The 26,202-nt window shown below is 37.8% G+C and overlaps 1 protein-coding gene across 3 annotated transcripts in view; it reads right to left on the bottom strand.

Annotated features, from left to right (window-relative positions):
- LOC115209070 (double-stranded RNA-binding protein Staufen homolog) overlaps positions 1 to 26,202 on the bottom strand; it is a 102,620-nt gene that overhangs the window by 52,043 nt on the left and 24,375 nt on the right. For all 3 annotated transcript variants that reach the window (XM_029777148.2, XM_029777149.2, XM_036501584.1), the window contains 2 exons: positions 20,163 to 20,635; positions 17,498 to 17,702 (listed from right to left, as the gene is read on the bottom strand). In XM_029777148.2, coding sequence (XP_029633008.1) covers positions 17,498 to 17,702; positions 20,163 to 20,635 — 678 coding nt within the window. The remainder of the gene's footprint in view (positions 1 to 17,497; positions 17,703 to 20,162; positions 20,636 to 26,202) is intronic.

Below are 26,202 nucleotides of genomic sequence, written 5' to 3'. Positions count from 1 at the left end.
CTGCATCAGGCCCAGTCTGATCTGGCAGTGTTTCTACGGCTGGATGCCCTTCCTAACGCCAACCACTCCGTGAGTGTAGTGGGTGCTTTCTACGTGCCACCCGGAGCTGGCAAACGGCCACAGACGGATGGTGCTTTTTACGTGCCACCGGCACGGGGGCCAGGTGAGGCTGGCAACGGCCACGAACGGATGGTGCTTTTTACGTGCCACCGGCACGGAGGCCAGTCGGGGCGGCACTGGCCACGGCCACGATCAGATGGTTCGCTTACTTGTCACCGGCACTGGTATCACAGCTGCAATTTCCATTGATGTTAATCGACTTCGATTTTGGTTCTGCTTTCTGATTTGATTTGGCTTGATTTTGATTTTGATTTTCACTTGCCTCAACGGGTCTTCACAAGTGGAGTTTTGTGTCCCAAGAAGGAAAGGTATGTGTAAGTCGAATATGGAAAAATATTTCATAACTAAGTTCTCTGCCAAATTGAATGGCTGAAAATATCGATAATAAGCTGTACCAGATGAAGGACCAAATTTGTAAAGTAAATTGTATTAAACACACACACATGCACACACACAGTTCTACACATATGTTTTGGTTTTTGAAAATACAACATTGAACAAATGATCTTCTAATATATGAATGAAACCATTTTACTTTAATTTGTGGAACCAGTTGCTTCTGTATGATAAAACTTAATATTTATTGAGCTGTCAATCAGTGAGATATTAGACTAAATCAATTGAAGATCAGACAACAGACTCAGTAGTTGTCAGTTTATATTCTGTCATTTGTAACTTCAACACAAGAAAGTCTCTGTTTCAAGTACGGACCTTATGAAATTTTGCTCATCATACATTAAAGGACAATTTATAATTTAACAAACATAGTGTAGCATTTAGTACACTGTATATTACTCTACATTCTTATTGATCACCAAAGCAAATTGACTTTTAAAATGTAAATAAAACAAACCTGTTTTTGTAATCAAGCATTGGTGGTATAAATATCAACACAATTGTTTCTTCTTCCTCTTTCTCTTCTTTCTTCCCTTCTCCAATGACACCCCTGCCTAACTCACAGGCACCCACATGCAAGCACACCCTCACAAAACAATAATAATAAGAAATCCAGACAATATTGAAATGGCCAATTTCTAAAGACCAAAAACCATTTACAGTTGCAAAAAAATAAAAACAAAAGTGGCACTGATTACTCTTAACAACTTGACCAGTCCTCCTTGTATCTTTCAGATACAAAGACACAAACACACGCACCACACACGTGCGCACATAAACACACACACACTCTCTCACAAGACAATGATAAGTACCAAAATAATATTTGGGATTTAGGGAGGATCACAGTTGGGAACAAAAACAGGACAGTGGAGACGTACAAGGAAGCCAATTTAAAACAAACATGGAGGGTCGTTATACCAGAATGAGGGTAAAATAGCCAACGCTCGAGAAATATTTTCTTTGACAAGAATAAAGATAGAAGAGAGAGACAGGATACGCCCAGTCCTTAGGACAGTCCTGAAAGAAAAGAAAGACAATCAAGTGTGGAAAAGAAAGATGGTTGATGGTCACATGTGAGCAACGAGAGAGAGAAAAGGAGAAAGAGGGAGAGAGACTGACAGATAGAAAACAGTGAAGGGGAGAAAAAGGGAATTAGAGAAAAGGATGAGAGAAAAAACAATGAGGGAGAAAACAGTATAGAGTAGAGTTGCATCAAAAAGATAGAGATAAACTTACTTGGAAGTGGATGCGTGGCATTCAATCAAACAATAATACATATATACACACACATCATCATCACCATTTAGCGTCCGCTTTCCATGCTAGCATGGGTTGGACGGTTCAACTGGGGTCTGTGAAGCCAGAAGGCTGCATCAGGCCCAGTCTGATCTAGCAGTGTTTCTACGGCTGGATGCCCTTCCTAACGCCAACCACTCCGTGAGTGTAGTGGGTGCTTTTTACGTGCCACCTGCACAGGTGCCAGACAGAGCTGGCAAACGGCCACGAACGGATGGTGCTTTTACGTGTCACCAGCATGGGGGCCAGGCGAGGCTGGCAACGGACACGAACGGATGGAGCTTTTTACGTGCCACTGGCACAAGGCCAGTCGGGGCGGCACTGGCAACAGTCACGAACGGATGGTTCTCTTACGTGCCACCGGCACTGGTAACTCAGCTGCAATTTCCATTGATCGATTTCGATTCTGATCCTCACTTGCCTCAACAGGTCTTCACAAGTAGAGTTTTATGTCCCAAGAAGGGAAGGTATGCATACGTAGGCTGGCTCCATCCCATGTAGAAGGGCACGGGTTATGGTCTCACTTGTTCTGCCGGGTCTTCTCGCGCACAGCATACTTCCAGAGGTCTCGGTCTCTAGTCATTTCCTCAGTGAGACCTAAAGTTCGAAGGTCGTGCTTCACCACCTCGTCCCAGGTTTTCCTGGGTCTGCCTCTTCCACAGGTTCCCTCAACCGCTAGGGTGTGGTACTTTTTCACACAACTATCTTCATCCATTCTCGCCACATGCCCATACCAGCGCAAACGTCTCTCTTGCACACCACAACTGATGCTACTTAGGTCCAGCTTTTCTCTCAAGGTACTTACACTCTGTTGAGTATGAGTACTGACATTACACATCCATCGGAGCATACTGGTTTCATTTCTTGCAAGCTTACGCATATCCTCAGCAGTCACGGCCCATGTTTCACTGCCATGTAGCATGGCTGTTCGTACACACGCATCATACAGTCTGCCTTTTACTCTGTGCGAGAGGCCTTTTGTCACCAGCAGAGGCAAGAGCTCCCTGAACTTTGCCCAAGCTTTTCTTACTCTAGCAGTTACACTTTCAGCACACCCGCCCCCACTGCTGACTTGGTCACCTAGGTAACGGAAGCTATCAACTATTTCTAGTTTTTCTCAGAGCATTTTCAGTGTTTATTGTTTCTGAGCATCTGCCACATACAAAAACCATCTTCCTAGTTAGCCTTCCTTTGACATTGCTGCCCCTCTTATGTGTCCATAGCTTACACTTGGTGCATCTTATAGAGTTTCTACCAACACCTTTTCTACAGATCGAGCAGGGCCATCTACCTGAAGGCGTTTGTGATTTGTCTACCTTCCTACTGATTACGACTTTGGTTTTAGCTAGATTGACTCTGAGGCCCTTCGATTCTAATCCTTGTTTCCACACCTGAAACTTCTCCTCCAGTTCTGATAGTGACTCAGCAATTAGAGCAAGGTCATCAGCATAGAGGAGCTCCCAAGGGCATCCTGTCTTGAATTCCTCCGTTATTGCCTGAAGGACTATGATAAATAGGAGGGGGCTGAGGACTGAGCCTTGGTGGACCCCTACCTCTACCCGGAATTCTTCACTGTACTCGTTGCCAACCCTCACCTTACTAGCAGCGTCCCTGTACATGGCTCGCACAGCTCTCACTAACCATTCATCTATCCCTAGTTTCCTCATTGACCACCAGATAAGGAATCGGGGGACCCTGTCAAAGGCTTTCTCCAAGTCCACAAAAGCTATGTAGAGGGGTTTATCTTTGGCTAGGTATTTCTCCTGCAGCTGCCTTACCAGGAATATAGCATCAGTGGTACTTTTCCCTGGCACGAACCCAAACTGCATCTCATCTAAACTAACTCTCTCTCTATCACCTGATCTATATATATAAAACTGAGAATATGTGTCTGTCTGTCTGTGTGAATCCTTAAAATTTGAGAACTACACAACCAATTCCATTAAAATTTTACACATGCCTTAGTTAAGGTCCATGTAGTGTCATGGGCAAAAAAATTTTTTAACTTCTTGCCTAGGGCAAGCCCACAGCAATATCATATCTTCTCCACTATTTCAGTATTACATGTTAAAAGTGAAACAAAAACATCTCTCTATGGTAATGTCAAATGTTTTCACTTTAATACTGAAACTATTAAAGTGAAACTATTATGTAAGAGGGATGAACCATTAACAGTGGGCATCCATTTTGCTAGAAGATCCTCTATGGTCTTATATGCTACACCACTGGTTTTCAATTCATATTAATCAAATTAATATTCAATTTTTCACCCTTATTATTTAAAATTTAAATTTACATGTGTGTGTATAAATATACGTGTATTTATATGGATGTATGTGTGTGTGTATATATATATATACATTATATATATATACATATATATATATATATATATACATATATATATATACATATATATATATACATATATATATATACATATATATATATATACATATTATATATATATATATATATATATATATATATATAATATATATATATATATATATATATATGATTGATTGATTGATTGATTCTAGTTTCAGCTTATGAGCTGTGGCCATGCTGGGGCACCGCCATTTGGTGTTGCTACTTGGTTTCACTTCATGGAGGCTTTCTAGCAACTGCTATTTGGTGCATAAGAGAGTTCGATGCAACTGCCCTCATCTGCCCCTCCTGCCGTGAAGTTGGTTCATCTGGGACACCAGACAGGAAGAGATCCAGCTTCATTTTAAAGACATCTGTATCCACCCCATGCAGGTCTCTCAGGTTCTTCGGGAGGATATTGAAGAGCTGTGGGCCTCGGAAGCCCAGCTATCACAGAATCTTGTCCTACATCTTGATGGCAGGTTTGGAGTCCTAGGCACCACGCAGTGGCGCCCAGTTCTGGCATTTGCGTAACTCTCGATGCCAAAGTTCAGGACACTTCCCTCCAGGATCTTCCAGATGTATATTATGGCATATCTTTCCCGCCTACGCTCCAGGGAATATAATTTTAATCTCTTGAGTCTTTCCCAGTAGCTTACATTCTGCATAGAGGCTATCTTCTTTGTGTAGCTTCGTTGGATCGCCTCAAGTTCTGTGATCAACTTGACACTGGATGGTGACCATAGCTGAGAGCAATAGTCAAAGTGGCTTAGGACAAGTGTCTTCCAGAGGACCATCATGGTTTCTTGTTCTCTTGTTCTAAAGGTTCTAAGAATCCATCCAGCCAGCCGTCTACATTTCATTGTCAGTTTAGCAACATGTACATGAAAGGTCGCGTCATCACTCATGTGAATACCCAGGTCACGCACTGATTGTGCCTCTGGGATTGCAATCCCTCCGGGTCCAGTGTATTCATTGGGTATTGCATTCAGTTTTGCATGCTGATAGTATAAAGCTTGAAACTTTCCAGCATTGAACTGCATGCTATTCTTTTCAGCCCACTTGTATATTTCGTCCAGCTCACATTGCAGGTGTTTAGTGTCCTCAGGGTTCTGTATTGCCTGTGAAACTTTTGTATCATCTGCATAACTTGTGATCGTGGCTCTCTGCGTGGCTGAGGGCATGTCTGAGAGGGCCATTATGAACAGTAGTGGTCCCAGAACAGTGCCCTGCGGAACACCGCTCACTATTTGTGTGTTAATGGAGGTGGCCCCATTGGCTACTACCACCTGACTTCTATCCTTCAGAAAGTCATGAAGCCATTCTCCCAGTTTTCCAACTATGTTGAGATCACGCAGTTTGTGACATATCATTCCATGATCGACTTTATCAAAGGCCTTTGCAAAGTCGAGATATATCACTTCCACATTTGAGTGGTTGAGCAGCCGTTTCAGCACCCAGTCATAGTGTTGTAGGAGCTGAGTTAAACAGCTTCTCCCTGGTCGGAAACCATGTTGGGTGTCGGGCAGCAAGTCATTCTCTTCAAGGAAGGTGATCAGCTTCCTTCTGACTATTCGTTCCATGACCTTGCTGATGTGTGAGGTCAGAGAGATAGGTCTATAGTTCTTGGCTTCCGCTCTGCTACCTCCTTTATGAATGGGGCATATTTTACCTTCCTTCAGTTTTCCTGGAAGTTTGCCAGGAATATATATATATATATATATATATATATATATATATATATATATATATACACATATATATATATATACATATATCATCATCATCATCATCATCGTTTAACGTCCGCTTTCCGCGCTAGCACGGGTTGGACGGTTCGACCAGGTCTGGGAAGCCAGGGGCCGCTCCAGGCTCCAGTCTGAATCTGGCAGAGTTTCTACGGCTGGATGCCCTTCCTAACGCCAACCAGTCCGTGAGTGGATTGGGTGCTTTTTACGTGCCACCTGCACAGGGGCCGGAGGGTCTGGCATCGTCACGATCGGTTCGAGCATTTTAACGTGTCAGCGGCACGGGGGCAACGAGGTCCGGGGTACTTTGGGGATCGGGGTACTTTGGGGATCGGGGTACTTTGGGGATCCGGGGTACTTAGAATGGGTAGGGGGTATGTGGAATTGCTGCAGAAAGCAGCCCGGGTCTTTGTAGTCACAGCATATCTCCAGAGATCTCAGTCCTTCACCATTGCCTCAGTGAGGCCCAATGCTCTGAGGTCATGCTTGACCACCTCATCCCATGTCTTCCTGGGTCTACCTCTCCCCCTGATACCTTCAACTGTTTGGGAGTGGCACTTCTTCACACATCTCTCTTCATCCATCCGCAGCACATGACCATACCATCGCAAGCATCGCTCTTGCACACCACATCTGATGCTTCTTATATCCAGCATTTCTCTCAGGATACTTACACTCTGTTTTGCGTGCACACTGACACTACACATCCAGCGGATCATGCTAGCTTCATTTCTTTCAAGTCTACGCATGTCTTCTGCAGTCACAGCCCATGTTTCATTACCGTGAAGCATGGCAGTTCGCACACATGCATCATACAATCTACCTTTTGCTCTGAGGGAGAGACCTTTTGTTACCAGTAGGGGTAGGAGCTTTCTGAACTTTGCCCAGGCTATTCGTATTCTAGTGGTGATACTCTCTGTGCATCCACCTCCGCTACTAACTTGGTCTCCCAGGTAGCGGAAACTATCAACTACTTCTAGTTTCTCTCCCTGGAGTGTGATGGAATCTGTTTTCTGAGTGTCTGTTGTGTCTATTGTCCCTGTGCATCTGCCGCACATGAAAGCTATCTTATCTGTTAATTTCCCTTTAATGTTGCTGCACCTCTTATGTGTCCATAACTTACATTGGGTGCATCTTATGGAGTTTCTACCTGTACCTTTCCTACAGGTTGAGCAGGGCCACCTACCCGAGGGGATGTGTGCTGAGTACCTCTTGCTGCTTACTAATACTTTGGTCTTTGCTACATTTATTCTAAGGCCCTTTGATTCCAACCCTTGCTTCCACACCCGAAATTTCTCTTCTAGTTCCGGTAGTGATTCTGCTATGAGAGCTAGGTCATCGGCATAGAGGAGCTCCCAGGGGCATCCCGTTTTGAATTCCTCTGTTATTGCCTGAAGGACTATGATGAATAAAAGGGGACTGAGCGCTGAGCCCTGGTGCACACCTACTTCTACCCGGAATTCTTCACTATATTCGTTGCCAATCCTAACCTTGCTGACAGCCTCTCTGTATAGAGCCTGTACAGCCCTTATTAGCCATTCTTCAATCTCCAGTTTCCGCATCGACCACCAGATAAGGGAACGGGGAACCCTGTCAAAGGCTTTCTCCAAGTCTACAAAAGCTATGTAGAGGGGTTTATCTTTAGCTAGGTACTTCTCCTGCAGTTGTCGGACCAGGAATATAGCATCAGTGGTGCTTCTACCTGGTACAAAACCGAACTGCATTTCATCTAAACAAATTCTCTCCCTAATGAGATTGGTTATGACCTTCTCTGAGACCTTCATCACCTGGTCCAACAGTTTGATACCTCTGTAGTTATTTCTATCTAGAGCATCACCCTTACCCTTGTAGCAGTTGACTATGGTGCTGCTGCACCAGTCATTGGGTATGACTCCATTGTGAACTACCTGGTTTACAATGCGGGTGACTATGGCATAGCCCACATAGCCAGCTGTTTTAAGCATCTCAGCAGTGATTCCTGATAGGCCAGGGGCTTTGCCTGGTTTCATATCCTTAATTGCCTTATCTACAAGGGAGCTGTCTATTCGGGTAGCTGGTCCCTCTACTGGGTCAACATTTGGCAGGCTCTCCTCCTCCCATTCATTCTCCTCATTCAGCAGTCTTTCATAATGGCTTCTCCAAGCCTCTTTCTTTTCACTAGTAGTAAAAGCAAGTGCCCCATCATCCATGCGGACACATTTCTCTCCTATAACATCGCTATTTTCTCTGACACACTGTCTGGCAATCCGAAATACTTCAGCTCTTTGATCCTCGCGACGCTGGACATTGGCAAACTTCTTCTTTTCTGCTACATCTTTGGCAATGTATACCTGCCGCCCAGCCTCCCTTTTGGCTATCTGGTACAGTTCCCTGCTGCCCCCATCCTTCCAGGCTTTCCAGGCCCATCTCTTTTCACAGATGGCTTTATCTACTGCACTATTCCACCACCACGTAATTCTAGGTCTGGAAGGGACTTTGCACCATCCACAGACTTGGTCTGTGGCACTCAACAAGCTGTCCCGTAGGAATTCCCAGCTACCTTCTATGTCTGACGTCTGAAGCTCCTCCTCCCTCTCATCAAATTTCTTGATGAGTATGTCCCTAAATTTCTGACCATGCGAAGGGTTCTTTAGCCTCCAAATCCTTCTTTTCTGGATTGGTTTGTTTCTTGGAGTCCTTCTGGCCTCAAGCTTAAAGTCACTGATGATTAGTCTATGCTGAGGGATACATTCTTCACCCGGGAGGGTCTTTGTATTCAAGAGCAACCCTGCATCCCGTTGTCTGGTGAGGATGAAGTCTATTTGGCTAGCGGAGTCTCCTGACTGATAAGTTATAAGGTGGCAGACTGGCTTCTTGAAGTTAGTGTTGCAGATTGAAAGGTTACATGCATCACAGAATTCCAGCAGTCTAGTTCCCTCATCATTTCTGGTGCCAATACCATAGCCACCATGTACCCCAGTGAAGATACCCGATTCCCGCCCAACATGCCCATTAAAATCTCCACCTACAAAGATGAGGTCCTTGTTACTAGTCTTTATATATATATATATATATATATATATATATATATATATATATATATTTATATCATCATCATCCTCATTTAACGTCTGCTTTCCATGCTAGCATGGGTTGGACGGTTCAACTGGAGTCTGGGGAGCCCGAAGGCTGCACCACATGTATATATATAGATGTATATGTATACATGTATATGTAGATGTATATATATATAGATGTACATGTAATATGTACACATATATACATGCATACATATATACACCCATACACACACATCCACCCACACACACATACACAGGTGCATGTGTGGCTGTGTGCTAACAAACTTGGTTCCAAAACACATGGTCCTCAGTTCAGTTCCACTGTGTGGTAACTTGGCATGTGTCTTCTGGTATAGCCTCAGACCAACCAAACCTTGTCAGTGAATTTTGTAAACAGAAACTGAAAGAAATCAGTTGTATATATATATATATATATATATGTATGTATATATGTAAGTCTATGTGTTTCTCCCTCATCACTGCTTCATAACTGGTGTTCGTTTATTTACATCCCCATAAATTACTGGTTTCACAAGAAGAAACTAATAGAATAAGTACCAGGCTTATCAATGTAAAAAAAACACTAGGCTCATATTATTGTTGCCCACTCAATTGTATCTATCAAGTTATCTTTGTATGTGAGTGTGTATATATATATATATATATATCTCCATATCTCTCTCTCTCTCTCTCTCTCTCTCTATATATATATATATATATATATATATATATATATATATATAATATATATTATATATATATATAACACCCTATAACTCCCGAATTTTAGTCATTTATATATATATATATATATATAATATATATATATATATATTATATATATATATAACACCCTATAACTCCTAAATTTTAGTCATTTCTTTTATGATCCAGTTTTGGATCATAAAAGTACTGAATGGATCTTTATGAAATTTGGGAATTATATTCTATGCATAAGGGCCATAACCCCCATGACAATTCATATATTTTTGCTGTTGATGAAATTTTAACCACAGATATTAGACACAAATGAAGTAATATTTATAAAATTTCATCTTCTTATAAGCTAGAAAGACCCCTTCATGGGAACTTACCTACAATTTTGTCATTTTCTATAAGCAAAGACGAATACAGTTGTACTCTTGGAAGCTGTAGAGTTACCCAGGCATAAAAGATGAGCATTTGTAATTCAGTGGTGCAACAGCGTAACACTTTGCTTTGATATACACATACATTGAGATTTCTGCAATGTGCTGCATAAATTTTCAAGTAAATGAGAGGCATCTTTGCCTCCACTGATTCAGTTGCAAAGTGTTGAGTAAAGTTATTTGATTGCAGACTTCCTTTCAGTCTTTTTATTATCACTGGGTCACACATAGTCCCCAGATGGTAACATAGATTTCAAGGCCTTCCCAGATAAGTGATTGGTTATTCAAAGACATTTAGAGATTGTAAATTTATTCTGTCCAGTTACGTATCAGTATAGTGGTCATTTGCAAACTCCAAAGGTGACACTTTCATTTCTCCTTAGCCCTCACGTCACACAGTTGTTAATGTTTATTTCAGTTGGGTCACGCCCTTCCAATTGCTATAGATTCGTAATGCATCTTACGGCTGTGCCTGTCACCTGGATGGTGAGGAATCCTACATTGGGAGTTCTTAATGACTAGGGAAGGGTAGCTGACTGCTTATTGTGATCATTCATCTTTTGGTTTCCTGTAGCTTTGCTCTCTTTTACAAACCCAGTCAACATATATTTCCTATTTCAAAGAAAGTCAAACAATAGATATAAGATGCAAGTTAAAAAGGTTCTCAAATATTCAACTTGTTGACATTAAGATGCCCACTCCCAACAGGTTGCCTTAACTCTCACATTTTAGAGCTCCATGACCTTCATTTTTCAGGAGAAAAATTTTTTTAACAGGTTCAATAAGACTGGAATTTTGGAATATGCGCATAAAAATCAGTAGTATGGGATACATGTGGCACGATTACAATTTTTTTAGGGTGTGTAAAGAGGGAAATAACCCTCATCTGCAATTTTGATGAACTTCGAAACATAGATATTCCAGTTCATTACAGAAAATATAACAGAAAAATCTAATTGTTCAATTGCATGTAACACGGGCAACGCCGGGTATCTCTGCTAGTATATACATATATATACTGGATTAAGCACATAAATGTGAAACAAGGTGGAAAAATGAATACTCAAATACCAGAAGCAGAGTAATATGTTTTATTTAAAAGCAGAAGAAATATAACAAAAAACTGTCCGACGAACGGGAACGTGAAACTCTGAGTACCACCTTTTGTTATATTTCTGCTGCTTTTAAATAAAGTACACACACATATATATATTTATATATATATATATATATATATATATATATATATATATATTAGATAAATAAATAAATGGAGTTACGCACAGGTGTTAATCAAATCTTTATAATTCCGACATGTTTTGAAGAAAACATTGCTATCATTCCAAAAGGAATAAAATGATAGAAAACAATGCAATCTTCTCATCGAAGAAAAAAAGAGAAATGAAACACATCAATAAGACATTTTAACCAAATGTGATTACTGCATATATGATGAAGGGAATGTTGGTACGTTATTTTTTAATAAAAAACATTAATATATATAACATCAAAGGCAATTTATAGAAAGAGGAAGAAGAAAGAAATTAGCAGAAAATTAAAAATGGAGAAATATAGTGCGATAGGTGAATAGGAATTGAAATGTAAGAAGACAATTAAAGGTCAAATTATATAGATTGGTAGAAATCACTTATAGGAACTAAAGTATGTTTTTATCAATGTTTGCAATAATAAACACATTCTTTAAATGTGCTTACAAGAAGATTCTCTGAGAACAGGATGAAATACAATTCATTGTTACAGAGCGAACAAAAAGATTTACCTTTATCATACAGAAATGATTTGGATAGAATATTCCATTCCAAATCAAATTGTTTATTATGTTCTTATAGAGACCAAATTATTTTACTAAGCCCAGTATTGTTACATTTATTGATATGTCTAAATGTAGAGTAATGATTAACTGAGATGAAGAACTACATATATAAAAAAAGATGTCAGAACCTGAAGTAATTTTACATTGATAAATAGAGTTTCTAGTCTTAGAATTACTGCTAAGGAAATGAATGTGATTGGAATTTATATCAGAAATTTATTGTTACTATTATTATTTAAAGAATGGTTAGTTTCAGGAATATCAATGTTATTCTTTTCATTAAGTGGATTTGTATTTAACAACTTATTATTATGTGAAGAGATGATTTACGAAAGGTTTTTAGGAAAATCCTTTCCTGATTCGGTGTGAATTAATAATCAAATAGTATTTTGAATTTTGGGGGAAATTCTTATCTATACCTTCACAAAACTGGTAAGGGAGGTTGGATTTGATCTGCTTACCATATGGAATTATCAACCAAAGTGTTTTGCTGGGACATACCTTGCTATTAGGGTAATTATCTTTCAAAGTCATCGATGTACATTTATAATGAAAAAAGGGTCTTAAAGAATGGTTATCTCCCTTATGCTGCAGAATTATATTAGTTGATTTAGTGTCGTTATTCGAACTAAAATTTATATTGTTAATATCGTTATAACTTCATTTCATGTCCTGATTAATAGAGGTAGAATTAATGTCAATAGTGTTAATATAGGTAATTTTTTCTTTATAGCCTGCTTTAAGAAAAGCAGAGTTATAAAATTTGGCTTTATTGTTGAAGATATCAACATTAGCAGATAATCTAGAAAGTCTAAGTGAAATATTTCTAACTAAATTCCTTGTAATAGCCTTAGAGTGATTACTGAAGGAGAAAATATATATACATATATATATTCTTTTATTCATTTCAGTAATTTGCCTGTTGCCATGCTGGAGCAGCACCTTTAGTTGAGCAAATGAACCCCACGACTTATTCTTTGTAAGCCTAGTACGTATTTTATTGGTCCCTATAGCTGAACTGCTAAGTTATGGGGACGTAAGCACACCACCATCGGTTGTCAAGTGATGTTGGGGTGACAAACACAGACACACAAACATACACACACACATATATATATATATATATATACATACATACATATATATATATACAATAAAAATGGTAAATAATTTTTCAGTGGTTTTTCATATAACCAACAATTATTTACCGGTAAAATTCCGGTATGTAAATATGACAAATTCATCGTCAGGAACTTCTGGAAAGTTCAGTATATATATATATATATATTATATATATATATATATATGCTGGGCTTCTTTCAGTTTCCATCTACCAAACTCACAAGGCTTTGGTTGGCCAAAGGTTTTAGTTGAAGACACCCAAGGTGCCACACAGTGGGACTGAACCCAGAACCATGTGGTTGGTAAGCAAGCTACTTACCACAGAGCCATTCCTGCACCTATATATATATATATAGACACACACACAAATTTGTATGAATCAGACATTTCTCCAAATGTGAAACAATTCTGACCAGCTCCAATAGCAATAAAGAAAAAAGTGAATTTACACTCAAATATAGTAAGAATTGAAAAACTGTTTATTTTGTTTACTTTTTTCTTTGAACCGATTACAACCGGAATGCATTATTACACAGAACTTAAAGAGGAAAATGAAATAATTTGGTGTTTCCCACATATGCTTAAGAAAGTTAGAAGCACTTTTAGGAACATTGAGAGAGAGTGTGTGTGTATACACATGCATGGGGTGCATGATGGACATGCAACTGGTTATTGAAATGCGGAGGGTATAAGAATGCTGGAGTTCTGTGACAGAAATGACCTAATGATCTTCAACACTAACTTCAGAAAGCCAGTCAGTCACTTGATAACCTATAAATCCAGTGACTATGCAAGCCAGATTCACTACATCCTCACTAGAAAGCAGGATTCATGGCTGCTTATAAATGCAAAGGCCTTTCCTGCATAAAAATGTACCTCACAGCATAGGTTACTCGTTGGGGACTTCAAGCAACTGGCTCATAAGATTCCAAGAAGCAAACCAGTTTGGAAAAGGGTATGAAAGCTTAAGGATCATTTGATTAGTCAGAGATTTAAAATCATCCAAAATGAAGCATATGATGAGAAGGAGGAAGAGTCACACACTTGTAGCACAGAAGATAAGTGAAAGTTCCTAAGCACAACTTGTGGAGTGCAGCAGACCAATAGTGACAGCAAAGACAATTTTACATCGGAATGAAGTAAAAACTTTAAAAATGTTTTTATTAACAATTTTTCTGAGGAGATAGAGTTTATCTATAGTCTTTCTTAGGAAGCGAAACCATTAGACTTTTATTTTTTTCAGTATGCTTGTTTGAAGTGATCACTGTGGAAACAAACTGTTACGCAGAATACTGGGTACTGCTGTGGATTTTAGTTCGGTCAAACTTGTGGTGGATTTAGGTGGATTCCAGTATTTCAGTTTATTTCACCTTTATGGTACACCTGTTCTGTTGTGCATTAAATTCAACTGATGATCTAGCGATGTGCACAATTCTTCTATATCAAAATTTTGTTGCAAACCCAATTGAATATTAGCTGATAATTCATTTTCTATTGTAATGTTTAAACAAAATTTTAATATTTTTACCTTTTGCTCAGTTTACCTGGATTTACTTGTAATTAAAGCCACTTTGAGACAAAAGTTATGCAATAGAATTGATTAAGAACCCTTTCTTTAATTATGTTCTAAATATCACATTAATATGTTGATAAGAAAAAGTTAGAGTTGTTTAATGAAACTAGTCTAAATTCATGATTATTTTTGAATTTAATTGAAACTCATGAGGGGTGTATTTTGGTCAGAAATATAGTAACGAAAGGGTTAAAATTTTAATATGATTACTGTTTTACTCCCTTGACTAAAAATTTATCGTAGGCCGCAGTATACTCATTGAATATTAGCTAATAACTCATTGTCTAAGCTGAGGCTTAAACAAAATTTAATTTTATATTTTGTTGAATTTCCTGTATTTACCAGTAATTAGATTTCCTTTGAGATATAAATTATAGATTTAGTTAAGAACCTGTTGTTAAACTGTGTTCCAAAATTCACACTAATATGTTGATAAATAAAACAAGTCTGAGTTGTTTTATTAAACCAATTTAAATATACGATAATTTTAGAATTTTTAATTTTTTAAAGCATTCATTCATTACAAGGTCCATAGACTAACGAAAACATAAGAGCTACTAGAATAAAATGGATGCTAGACAGAAGTCAAAAGGTGACAATGTACATTAGACTTAAAAGACTGGAGGTAATATTGAAGAGGAAAACCAGACTGTGGGAGTGAATTTCAAAGTTTAGAGGTGTGAGGGAAGAAACTGGTATTGTAAAGTGCTTTATGACACTTAGGAGGTTGCATACTATACTGATGAGAACTGGATGCATGGGGAACCTGAGAAGAGGGCTCAGCTGAACAATGTCCATGAAAATACTTACAGAAAGGAGACAAGGAAGCCACATGACAACAATGAGAGAGTGAATCCAATTCAGGACGAATAGCATTACAAAAACGGCATTGAATGCGGTCCAACAGAGTTAGACAATCTGCAGGAGCACCAGCCCATATGTGACAACATTACTCAATGCAGGGGCGAATGGTAGACTTATAAAGATAAAGAATAGTCTCAGGAGTGAGATAACTCCTTGAATGAAGGAGTGTGCCTACCTTCATTGCAGCTGATTTTGCAATAGATTCAATGTAAGTCCTCCAAGAAAAATCATTACGGAACGTCACTCCTAGGAAACGAATATAACAACTCTCAGGTAAGTCAATACCATCTATTAAAACCTATTTCTTTATTACCCACAAGGGGCTAAACACAGAGGGGACAAACAAGGACAGACATAGGTATTAAGTCGATTACATCGACCCCAGTGCGTAACTGGTACTTAATTTATCGACCCCAAAAGGATGAAAGGCAAAGTCGACCTCGGCGGAATTTGAACTCACAACATAACGCAGACGAAATACCGCTAAGCATTTCGCCCGGCATGCTAACGTTTCTGCCAGCTCGCCACCTTAATTATTAAAACCGATGGCATAAAACCATCTATTAAAACCGATAGCATAAAAGGATATCTGAAGCCATTAATTGAAAGAAGTTTAGTTTTTGATGGATTGAAAGTTACAAGCCATTTTTTACCCCACTCAATAATAGATCGAAGATCATTCCCAAAGTTAGCATCAATCTCAACCTTATCAGACAAGTCATCAGATTTATCCAAACAAGAGTACAAAGTAGAGTTATCAGCATAGATTACTAGCTGACAGATGATATGATCAGGCAGATCATTGATAAAAAGAAGAGAGTTGGGCCCAGGAGAGAACCTTGAGGAACCCCAGCATTAAAAGAATAACTAGATGAAGACTGACCATCAAGAACAACCTTGATCCTATGGTGATAAAGGAAAGCGGAGATGATGTTCAGCATGGAACCTAACACATCAAAGGATTGGAGCTTCCAAAGAAGTCTAGCATGCCAAACCCTATCAAATATGCCTTAGAGATATCAAGAACAACTGCTATAAATACAAGGATTAGATCGATCACCGCAGTTCTTAAAGACAAGAACAACAGTTGGGAACTTCCATAAAGAGGGAAAACAAGATTCTGAGATACACTTCGGAAGAGCCTAGATAAGACAGCAGACAACTCAGGAGAGAACTTCTGAAGAACAATAACTGGAATATCATCAGGTCTAGTTGCTTTACATGGATCCAACCTTGCCACAACCTTAGCAGAAGTAATATGATAACTGTGTAACAATTTATCAGTTTTGACAAAAACATCAGGAAGTGGATGACCATAGTCATCGAGAAGAACTAAACAAATAAGCAAAAAGCTCTGCTTTATTATTAGATGAAGTCAAGACCTCAGGTCCGTTGAATAAAGTGTTATTGTTACCTCTAACACTTTTAATAATTCTCCAGAAGTCACATGAGCCTATTTTCTGGGATGCTATATAATCATGAATGTGCTGCTTGTCTGATTTAGCATCACGAAAGACAGCCCTACAGTGATTGCAAGCATTGGTGAAAAGCTGTTTATTCATTGCGGAACTATCTCGCTGAAACTGGTGGAAAAAATGATTATGATGGGTAGTAGCACAAGCAGGAGAAAACCAGGTTGAGGAATGCGGTTTCAGCTGGTATTTGCAAGATGGTATGAAGGTGTTAATACCAGCGGAAATCCAAGAAGTAACTTCCCCAGCACAGGTCTCAGCAGGTTTAGCAAAAATACAAGGACAAACAGAAAGACCAAATTTAATTGAAACGCATAAGGGGTATTTATTGGTTAGAAATACAGTAACGAAAGGGCTAATATGACTGAACACTTACAACATAGTATCTCTTCTAATCAGTTCCAACTTGGTAGGAATAAATTAAGAATAAATTATCATTACAAAAGTAAAGATTTAGAGGAAGTAAAAAAAGATGTCAGAAAAGGCACATACCTCCATTAAATTTTTTAGGCGAAGGTTTGGGAGGAGGATGTTTGTAAGCAGTTTTTTCAAGACCGATGCTTGCTGCCGCATGTTGTGCCTTTTTTATGCTAGGTCCTGAAGCTGAATATTCCTCTTCTCCAAGCTTCAGCTTCACAAAAAATGTTTTCTTGTGAGCTGGGCCAATTTCATCCACCAGTGTGTACATGTGTGACACCTAAAAACATTTTCAAGCAAATAAATTAATAAAGAAAAAATGTAATTGCACATATTAATGCTTATTCCATCTTCAGTTTACTTAACACCATAACACGTGGTGTTACAAATTACTAATGAAGTAACAATGTCCAACAGTATCAAATGGTGTTGTATCTCATAACTTACTGTATTTTACAAAGGTCAAATAGGCATACAAGATAACACACTTCAAGTCCATTATATTTGTGATAACTTTAAATGATTTCATTATTGCTTTCAAATAAGTCACACAGACAAAAGGGGGGAAGCAGGTGGGAGAAAAGTAGGATGATTACCTGATATCTTACTCTGTTTATCTCATTTAACCTGACCAAACAAGCCCCCTCTTATACATTGAAGATGTATTTGTTCATGTTAAGAATGTTATAGATAGAAACAAAAGAAATAGAAGCTCTAGCATTTTATGTCATGTATCTGTTTATAAACTTACCTAACTAATGTTGATTTGAGGGAACGAGACACAGAAATACTATGAAAAGACTAACTTCAAAGATGTTGACAGCATAGATTTATGTTGGGATGAGATCATTTGAACACTTCAAAGTGTAAAATTTTATTCTTTCATTTTTTTTTTTACTATTATTTTACTTGTTTCAATCCATTTGACTGCAGCCTTGCTGTAGCACCACCTTGAAGGATTTTTAGTCAAATAAATCAACCCATGGACTTACTTTTTAAGCCCAGTACTTACTCTATTGGTCCTTTTTGCTGAACTGCTAAGTTACAGGGATGTAAACACACCAACACCAGTTTTCAAGCAATGATGGAGGTACAAACAAACACAAAAAACACACACACATATATAGGGCTTCTTTCAGTTTCCATTTCCAAATCCACTCACAATGATTTGGTCAGCCCAAGGCTATAGTAAAAGACACTTGCTCACGGTCATGCAGTGGGACTGAACATGGAACCATGTGGTTGGAAAGCAAGCTCCTTACCACACAGTCACACCTATGCCTATATTGTTTAATATTTTATTCCAACAAAATGGCTTCAACTAGGAATCAGATTCAACATATGAATTTGATACAGCAAGAGCTTACCTCTAAGACTTTGCATCACTCATCTATTACTACACGAGCATTAATAATGATTTTTTATAACATAGGTACATAATCAGGCACTTGGTACTTATTTTATTAAAGTTTATAAAAAGCAAAGTTGACTCTAACAGGATTTAAACTCAGATCACAGAAAGATGAAATTAATGCAATATAGTCCAGTACATTACAGTTTCTTCCTATTGTTGTTTTGAATTAAATATGGCGCAGGAGTGGCTATGTGGTAAGTAGCTTGCTAACCAACCACATGGTTCCGGGTTCAGTCCCACTGTGTGGCACCTTGGGCAAGTGTCTTCTGCTATAGCCTCGGGCCAACCAATGCCTTGTGAGTGGATTTGGTAGACGGAAACTGAAAGAAGCCTGTCGTATATATGTGTATATATATATATGTGTGTGTGTGTGTTTGTCCCCCTAGCATTGCTTGACAACCGATGCTGGTGTGTTTACGTCCCCGTCACTTACTGGTTCGGCAAAAAGAGACCGATAGAATAAGTACTGGGCTTACAAAGAATAAGTCTCGGGGTCGAGTTGCTCGACTAAAGGCGGTGCTCCAGCATGGCCGCAGTGAAATGACTGAAACAAGTAAAAGAGTAAAAAGAGAGAGTAAACCATAACAAAATGGGGAAAATGAATTGACAATATGGGGAAAGTTATAATGAGCATGCCTTTCTGAAGGCATGCTAACTTATGGTCAAAATTAAACCATATCTTTTAAATAATAGGGAGCTTATTGTTGTACAATGTGAAACTGGTCAAGTTAGGATGTTCATGTCTATCACAGCATTCATTTATAACCAACAACATATCATCAACTGCTAAGATAGTTATGACAACAATAATAATATTTTTTAAAGACAAAGAAAATGTTTTACACCTCTATATCTTTCCAGACCAGTGGAGGTCAGAGTCTATACTTGAGCAATTATTTTCATAGCTCAATTATCTTTTATGGAACCATAATACATGAAATTAGTCAGGAGAGCAGAAGCAAATGGAAATCCCAAGGACTGAACACAATGCTGTTGTGAGGTTTAAATTCCATGAAAAAAGAAAAGCACATTTAAATGGATTAACCCTTTTGTTACCAACCCGGCTGAAACCGGCTCTGGCTCTGTAGTACAAATGCCTTGTTTTCATAAGTTTTGAATTAAAATCTTCCACCAAACCTTAGTCACAATTTATGTTCCTAACACAAGCTTAACGATAGCTAAGTTATTTTACTAAATTCTTTGTTATATTTTAATTATTTGAAAGAAATACAGAGCATCTCAAAATAAATACAGTAACGAAAGGGTTAAATAACATACTTGTAAATAAATCATCTAATTTTGCAATTTAAAAGAGTGAATATTTACCTTGTTGAAACGAGCTAACTCATTAATTAGACACATTGAGGTTTTCTCTTTTGTGTTTGCCAAATTTTGAGGTGGTTGCTGTTGTTGTGATAAGCTGGACTGAGAAGATGAAGGTAGGGCAGTTGTTGAGTTGCCAGCAGAAACAACAACTGCTTCATTATTGTGGCCACCAGCAACAGTGCTACAGCCAACTGAGACTACAGAGGGAGCTGAATGAGACTGGTTGGCCAATGGTGTCCCCATGGTAGGACCATTGTTGCTATTGGTGTTATTAGGTGTGCTATTAGCAGAATTATTTTGCAGCAGACCACTGTTCATTGAGTTGTTGTGGTTAGCATTTCTTGCCATTCTCTGTGAGTTCTGTAGCAGGTTATTGGAAGATGAATTAGAAGATGACATCATTTGTGATTGAGCCATATTCCTTGGTAATTGTGACATCATTAAAGGACCCATAATACCACTTTTGCTTATCACTGTCAAAAGAATCAAAAAGTTAAAGTATCATAAGAACTGGATGATGAAAATATATCAGTGGATTAAACATTAATAATTTTTAACTCAGTAACACATAATAATAATGGTGTTTACATATATCAAGATATTCTTTAAAAACTGATGGAACTAAGAAAAAAAAAACCGTAACTTTTCATGTAATTTAATACAAGAATTTTTTGTGCTACCCAAAGTGATCAGTGAGCAAAACCTGGTAAAGTTTATGTTAAATGTTTCATACTTACTTTTATGTTGGATGTTTTTAGTTATTCCCTACTCAATGATAATTCTGCAAGTTCAATATTGCATAAGTTAAGCCTGATTTTCATTCAGATCAACTTCTTTCTTATGCTACTGTTCACCAATAAATTGCCTCTTCTCTTCTTGTCATTCCTGCAGTAGCTAACTTCTCAGACACTGTATTATAAACACTTTACCTCCCAGATCTATATCTCACTGCAACTCCAACTAACCCATGACTTTCCTTACAATGACCAGTATGCAACATTTCAAATTGACAAATAATCTTTTCTACTATAAGCGCAAGGCCTGAAATTTGGTGGTGGTGGGGGGTATAATTGATTACATTGATCTAAGTGCATAACTGGTATTTATTTTAATTTATCGACCCCAATAGGATGAAAGGCGAAGTCGACCTCAGTGGAATTTGAAACTGATATATAATAACCATAGCTATCCTTCTAGAAATCTTGTTTGAAACTCTAGTAGGATGTGACCATTATACTTCTCTTCACACCAATTAATAAAAAAGACCACAATATTTATTCACTTAACAAGATAGATATTTTCCACAACTTTGCAAAAGATAAAAAATGATTTTACCAAGTGCACCACAAACGAAGATAAAAAGACCTACATGTTGTTTTGCCCTTTCGATACCAACCCAGCTGAAACTGCCTCTGGCTAAGTAACACAAATGTCTCATTTTCATAAGTTTTGAATTCCACCAAACCTTAGTCACAATTTATGTTACTAACACTAGCTTAATGATAACTAAGTTATTTTACTAAATTCAGTGAAACTGAACCCAGACCGCAGAGATGTGAGAGTCAGATCTCTCCTTTCGAAAACATTCATTCATTTTCATAATGAATTGGATTGATATATGAATGCTGTTTATTAATTTAAGAAATTTTGTAAGGTTCTCCTTATTTTGGTTCCAAAATATAAAGCAGTCATCTGAAAATCTTTTCCAGTTTCCAATAAGGTAGGTTTGGAAGTTGTGGTCAAAAGAAGTTCTGAGTAGAGTGTAGATTTTTTTTCTTCTCGGTATCCTGTTACTAGTGTAGCAAAAGCTAACTAGTACTATCTCTTAATCTACCTGTTCTGGGATATAGTTTAAGAAGATTGTATCATCTCTGATGAAACTGGGAAATAATCTACATAAAGGTTTTAAAATTATGTCCAGCCAGTTGCTTAATATTTAGGTGCTGGATACAGGTCCTGCATCAGACACAATTTGAAATCAGTTGGTTTGAGAATCTTTATATATAGAGCATAGAGGTCTTTCAAGCTGTTGTTGATCTGTCTGGATTTATGGATTTTAGGGAGTCCATAAAAATTACTTGTCTTCACTTCAAAATTGGTTAGGCAATACAAGTCCTTTATAAACTCATCCTTGAATTTCCAATTTTGCTCATAGTTCATTTATCAGCATTGCTATCTAGCTTTCTGTAGAATTGCTGGTCATTGACTTGTTCTAAGACCATTTCCCTGTAATGGGCCTTGTCCATTATTACAATGGCTCCTCTATTGTCAGCTTCTTTAATGATTATAGATGAGTTTTCTTGTAGACATTGTAATGTTTTTTGTTCCTCATCTGTAACCACAACACCTGCACTCAGCCAAATGAGTGGATAAAAGGCAGGATGTGTGTGTGTGTACATGAATGTAGTTTATGCACATCCACAAATTAGCACGCATGTCACTCAAATTTTAGGAAGACATTCGTCACAACCCCTCTAGCTGCATCTTATATCTCTCTCCACACCTACACATTCAATAATACTATAAAAAGAGACAAATCTGGAGAAATTCAATCTGAAGACTCCACTAGAGTGGACGCAAGCACTAATATATGATTTATAAAAACATGTGACACATTAATATCTGTAAATATAAAACAATCCAGATTTCTGAGTACCTCATTTCTTCTAATATATAATACCTGTACATCATCTCCAAACCTTCTAATATATATATATATATATATATACACACACACACACACACACACAATATAAACGATATTCTCTATTTCTCCACAACTAATTTCCAAATTAGCTGAATCCATTGCTCTTCTCATAGCGATATATAGCTGGTCGTGCATGAACATGGGAGAGAGCAGAAGTTACCAGAGCAAAAATCCTAAGTGTTGACTGTAGACACGCTCCTTTGCAAATGATCAGCTATTATTTTGTAAACAAGTTTTCGAAAGGAGAAATCAGACTCTTACATCTCTGTGGGAGAAGGTAGGCCTCTCTATTCCTCTTACAAAACTTACATCCAGGTGCCAAATTTGCTTCAATTGATGGTATTACTCGGGGGGAGGGGGGGGGAAAGGGCATACAAAAAACATGTATGCAATAGGTGTATGTATGTATATGTTTGTGTGTGTTGCCCATATATATATACATACTTAGTTGTGATCTGAACATTCGGGGGCCCTTTTGGGCATTCTATTTTACTTGCTGGAAATTTTACATCAATGTTATTTAGTTTGGTTTGAAATAAAGAGGTTGATTAGCTTAATAATCCGAACTTAAACCCGAGCAACATCAGGCTATACTGCTAGTCTGTAATATTTTGTTTTATAGGGTTTGCTGGAATGTTTGAGTCAGCAGACCTTTTCAGGAATATATTATATATTCCTCCAGGTGTCTGTTTCTGTTTATTGGAGTTTTAAAAGGTGCATACTCTCAATAGTCACAGATAATGCTAGATGAGAGAAATGACTGGCAGAACTTAATACATTCCTTCAACAACAAAAATATCCCAACATGCCATAACAAAAGCAAAGGAAATGTCGATCTCTACCTTATGGAGAAACACTCAGGCCAGGTGTGAAAATAAAAATACAAATACAAATATTCCATTTGTAATCACCCACAATCCTAGAAACCACAACACCTGCACTCAGCCAAATGATACTACTCAATTCCATATCACCAGATCTCCAACGAATAATAAAAAAAACCACAAATTATCAACAGTTGAAAACAACCACCAAACCTCAAGAGACTCCTAACAAAGGTGGGATTCACATTTGAAAAAGAATCGATGCAAGTGACCAACTGTGGAGAGCCCCATTGTGGGACATGTAAATTAATTAAGCAAGGGACAGCCAAAAGACTCAAGAATGGAAAGGAATTAAAAGTGAATGCAAGTATGAATTGCAAAACAAAAAAAACGCATCTACTACATCACATGCCCACAATGCAATGAAAACTACATTGGGGAGACAGGAAGGAAACTCACCAGCCATGTAAATGTGCATAAACAACAAATTAGGGATTCTTCTCTTAGGAATGTCTCATGCAGTGAACACCTAGATATCTGCGCAAATGAAAAATTTTAAATGTTCCCATTTTACAAAATAAAAGATGAAAGTGTACAGCTACAAAAGGCAAAAAAAGAATACTTTTCTAAATCCAAAATTGAACTGAAAATAGCCAACATTCTATATAATAAACAATGGTAAAAGAATAATTATGACGTAAACCAAAAGTCTGAACATAAACTGGAAATAATACTATCACTACCACAAAACTAACAACATATTCATTAAGAGCATGTGTGTTTGAAAAGGTTTAACGAAAGCGCTTACACACTAGAAAAAAACCTTCTTCACAAAAAAGGTTAGTAACATCCTCATTCTCATAACATTTTTTTTTAACAATAAATTTTTTTTAGAAAAATCACCTTTACACTTCAAAAACTGTATTAAGTAATCCTCATAGACTTTCAAATATTTTTATACACATATCTATGTATTATATATATATATATATATATATATATGAAGGGCTCTCCCACTAAAGATGATATTTGAGTGCTCAGCATTTGCTGAACAACCTGCACAAATGTATGTGCTGTACATTAGCTCACTCTCTCCATCAAACTGATGTTGTCTGAACAGATGCACTGTGTGATACACATCAGGACTCTCAGTGATCGCAGAGCAACGTGAGATGAAGTGTTTTGCTCAAGAACACAACACACCACCCAGTCTAGGAAAAGAAATCATGATCTCGTAATTGCGAGTGCTACATCCTAAGCTATGCATCCTCACATATATACATGTATTTATATAGCTATTATATATGTACATATAGTGGGTGTGATAGGTATGTTGTCACCATTTTATAGTTTTAATTTCGGACATGTACATTGCTTGTTTTTGACTTTGCTGACTACACAGTATAGTAGGGTCAGTTGGGTACTGCCTGTGAAAAAAACAGCACTATGACACAATTCAGTCTGCCAGAAATTTGGAAACCACATGTTGTACTGCTTGGCATTCACAACAGAAACTCCAATACAAACATTTCAGAGTGTTTGCATGTCAATCTGAGTACATGTACTGAGAGTAATAAAAATTAAACATCGAGTTAACATCATGGTGTTTGGAGTGATCACCAGTGATGGCGATGTTATGCTACCATTCATCTTCTCACACAGCTTGAGACTTTACACAGAGGCCTACATCAAGTGTCTGGAGGAAATAGCACTTGCCCTAGGTCAAGAGGGTGGCTGCTGGAAGACCCTATGGCTGGCAACAGGACTCTGCACCATGCCGCACAAGTAGGAGAACCAAGTCATGGCTGTCAGACAATTTCTGCGACCACATGGCTCTAGGTTCAGTCCCACTGCGTGGCACCTTGGGCATGCATCTTCTACACTGTAGCCTTGGGCCAACCAAAGCCTTGTGAGTGGATTTGCCAGATGGAAACTGAAAAAGCCTGTTGTATGTGTGTGTCTGTATTTGTGTTTGTTCCTTACCAACACTTGACAACCTATGTTGATGTGTTTAAGTCCCTGTAACGTAGTAGTTTGGCAAAAGAAACCAATAGAATAAGTACCAGGCTTAAAACAAAAATAATAAGTACTGGGGTTGATTTATTTGACTAAAAAAAAAACAAATAAAAATTCAAGGTGGGGCACCAGCATGGTTGCAGTCTAAAGACTGAAATAAGCAAAATATATATATATATATATATATAGTACAAAGTAAAACAGGGGTTATGGGTGTAACCCACTATGGGATATCAGTTATCCAATATACTGTTGGTAAAGTACCCAAATTCTCAATACATAAATGTTTTTAATTGCAATGCAATTAAGTCATTTATTGTATTAAATGGGTGAAAGTAAAGAAATATTTTTACCGTAAATTTATAATACAAATAAGAAAATGGAGAAACAAATTTGGTTTGTTCATCAACTTACGGATATTAAAATGTTAGATTATTTATTCATTTTCTTTGATGTAATAGAAATCTTTTAGTAATGAATCAATCCGTATTTT

This window comes from Octopus sinensis, linkage group LG3 (genome assembly GCF_006345805.1).
Source record: "Octopus sinensis linkage group LG3, ASM634580v1, whole genome shotgun sequence".
Taxonomy (NCBI): Eukaryota; Metazoa; Mollusca; class Cephalopoda; order Octopoda; family Octopodidae; genus Octopus; species Octopus sinensis.
This window is presented reverse-complemented; position numbering and strand designations above follow the sequence as displayed.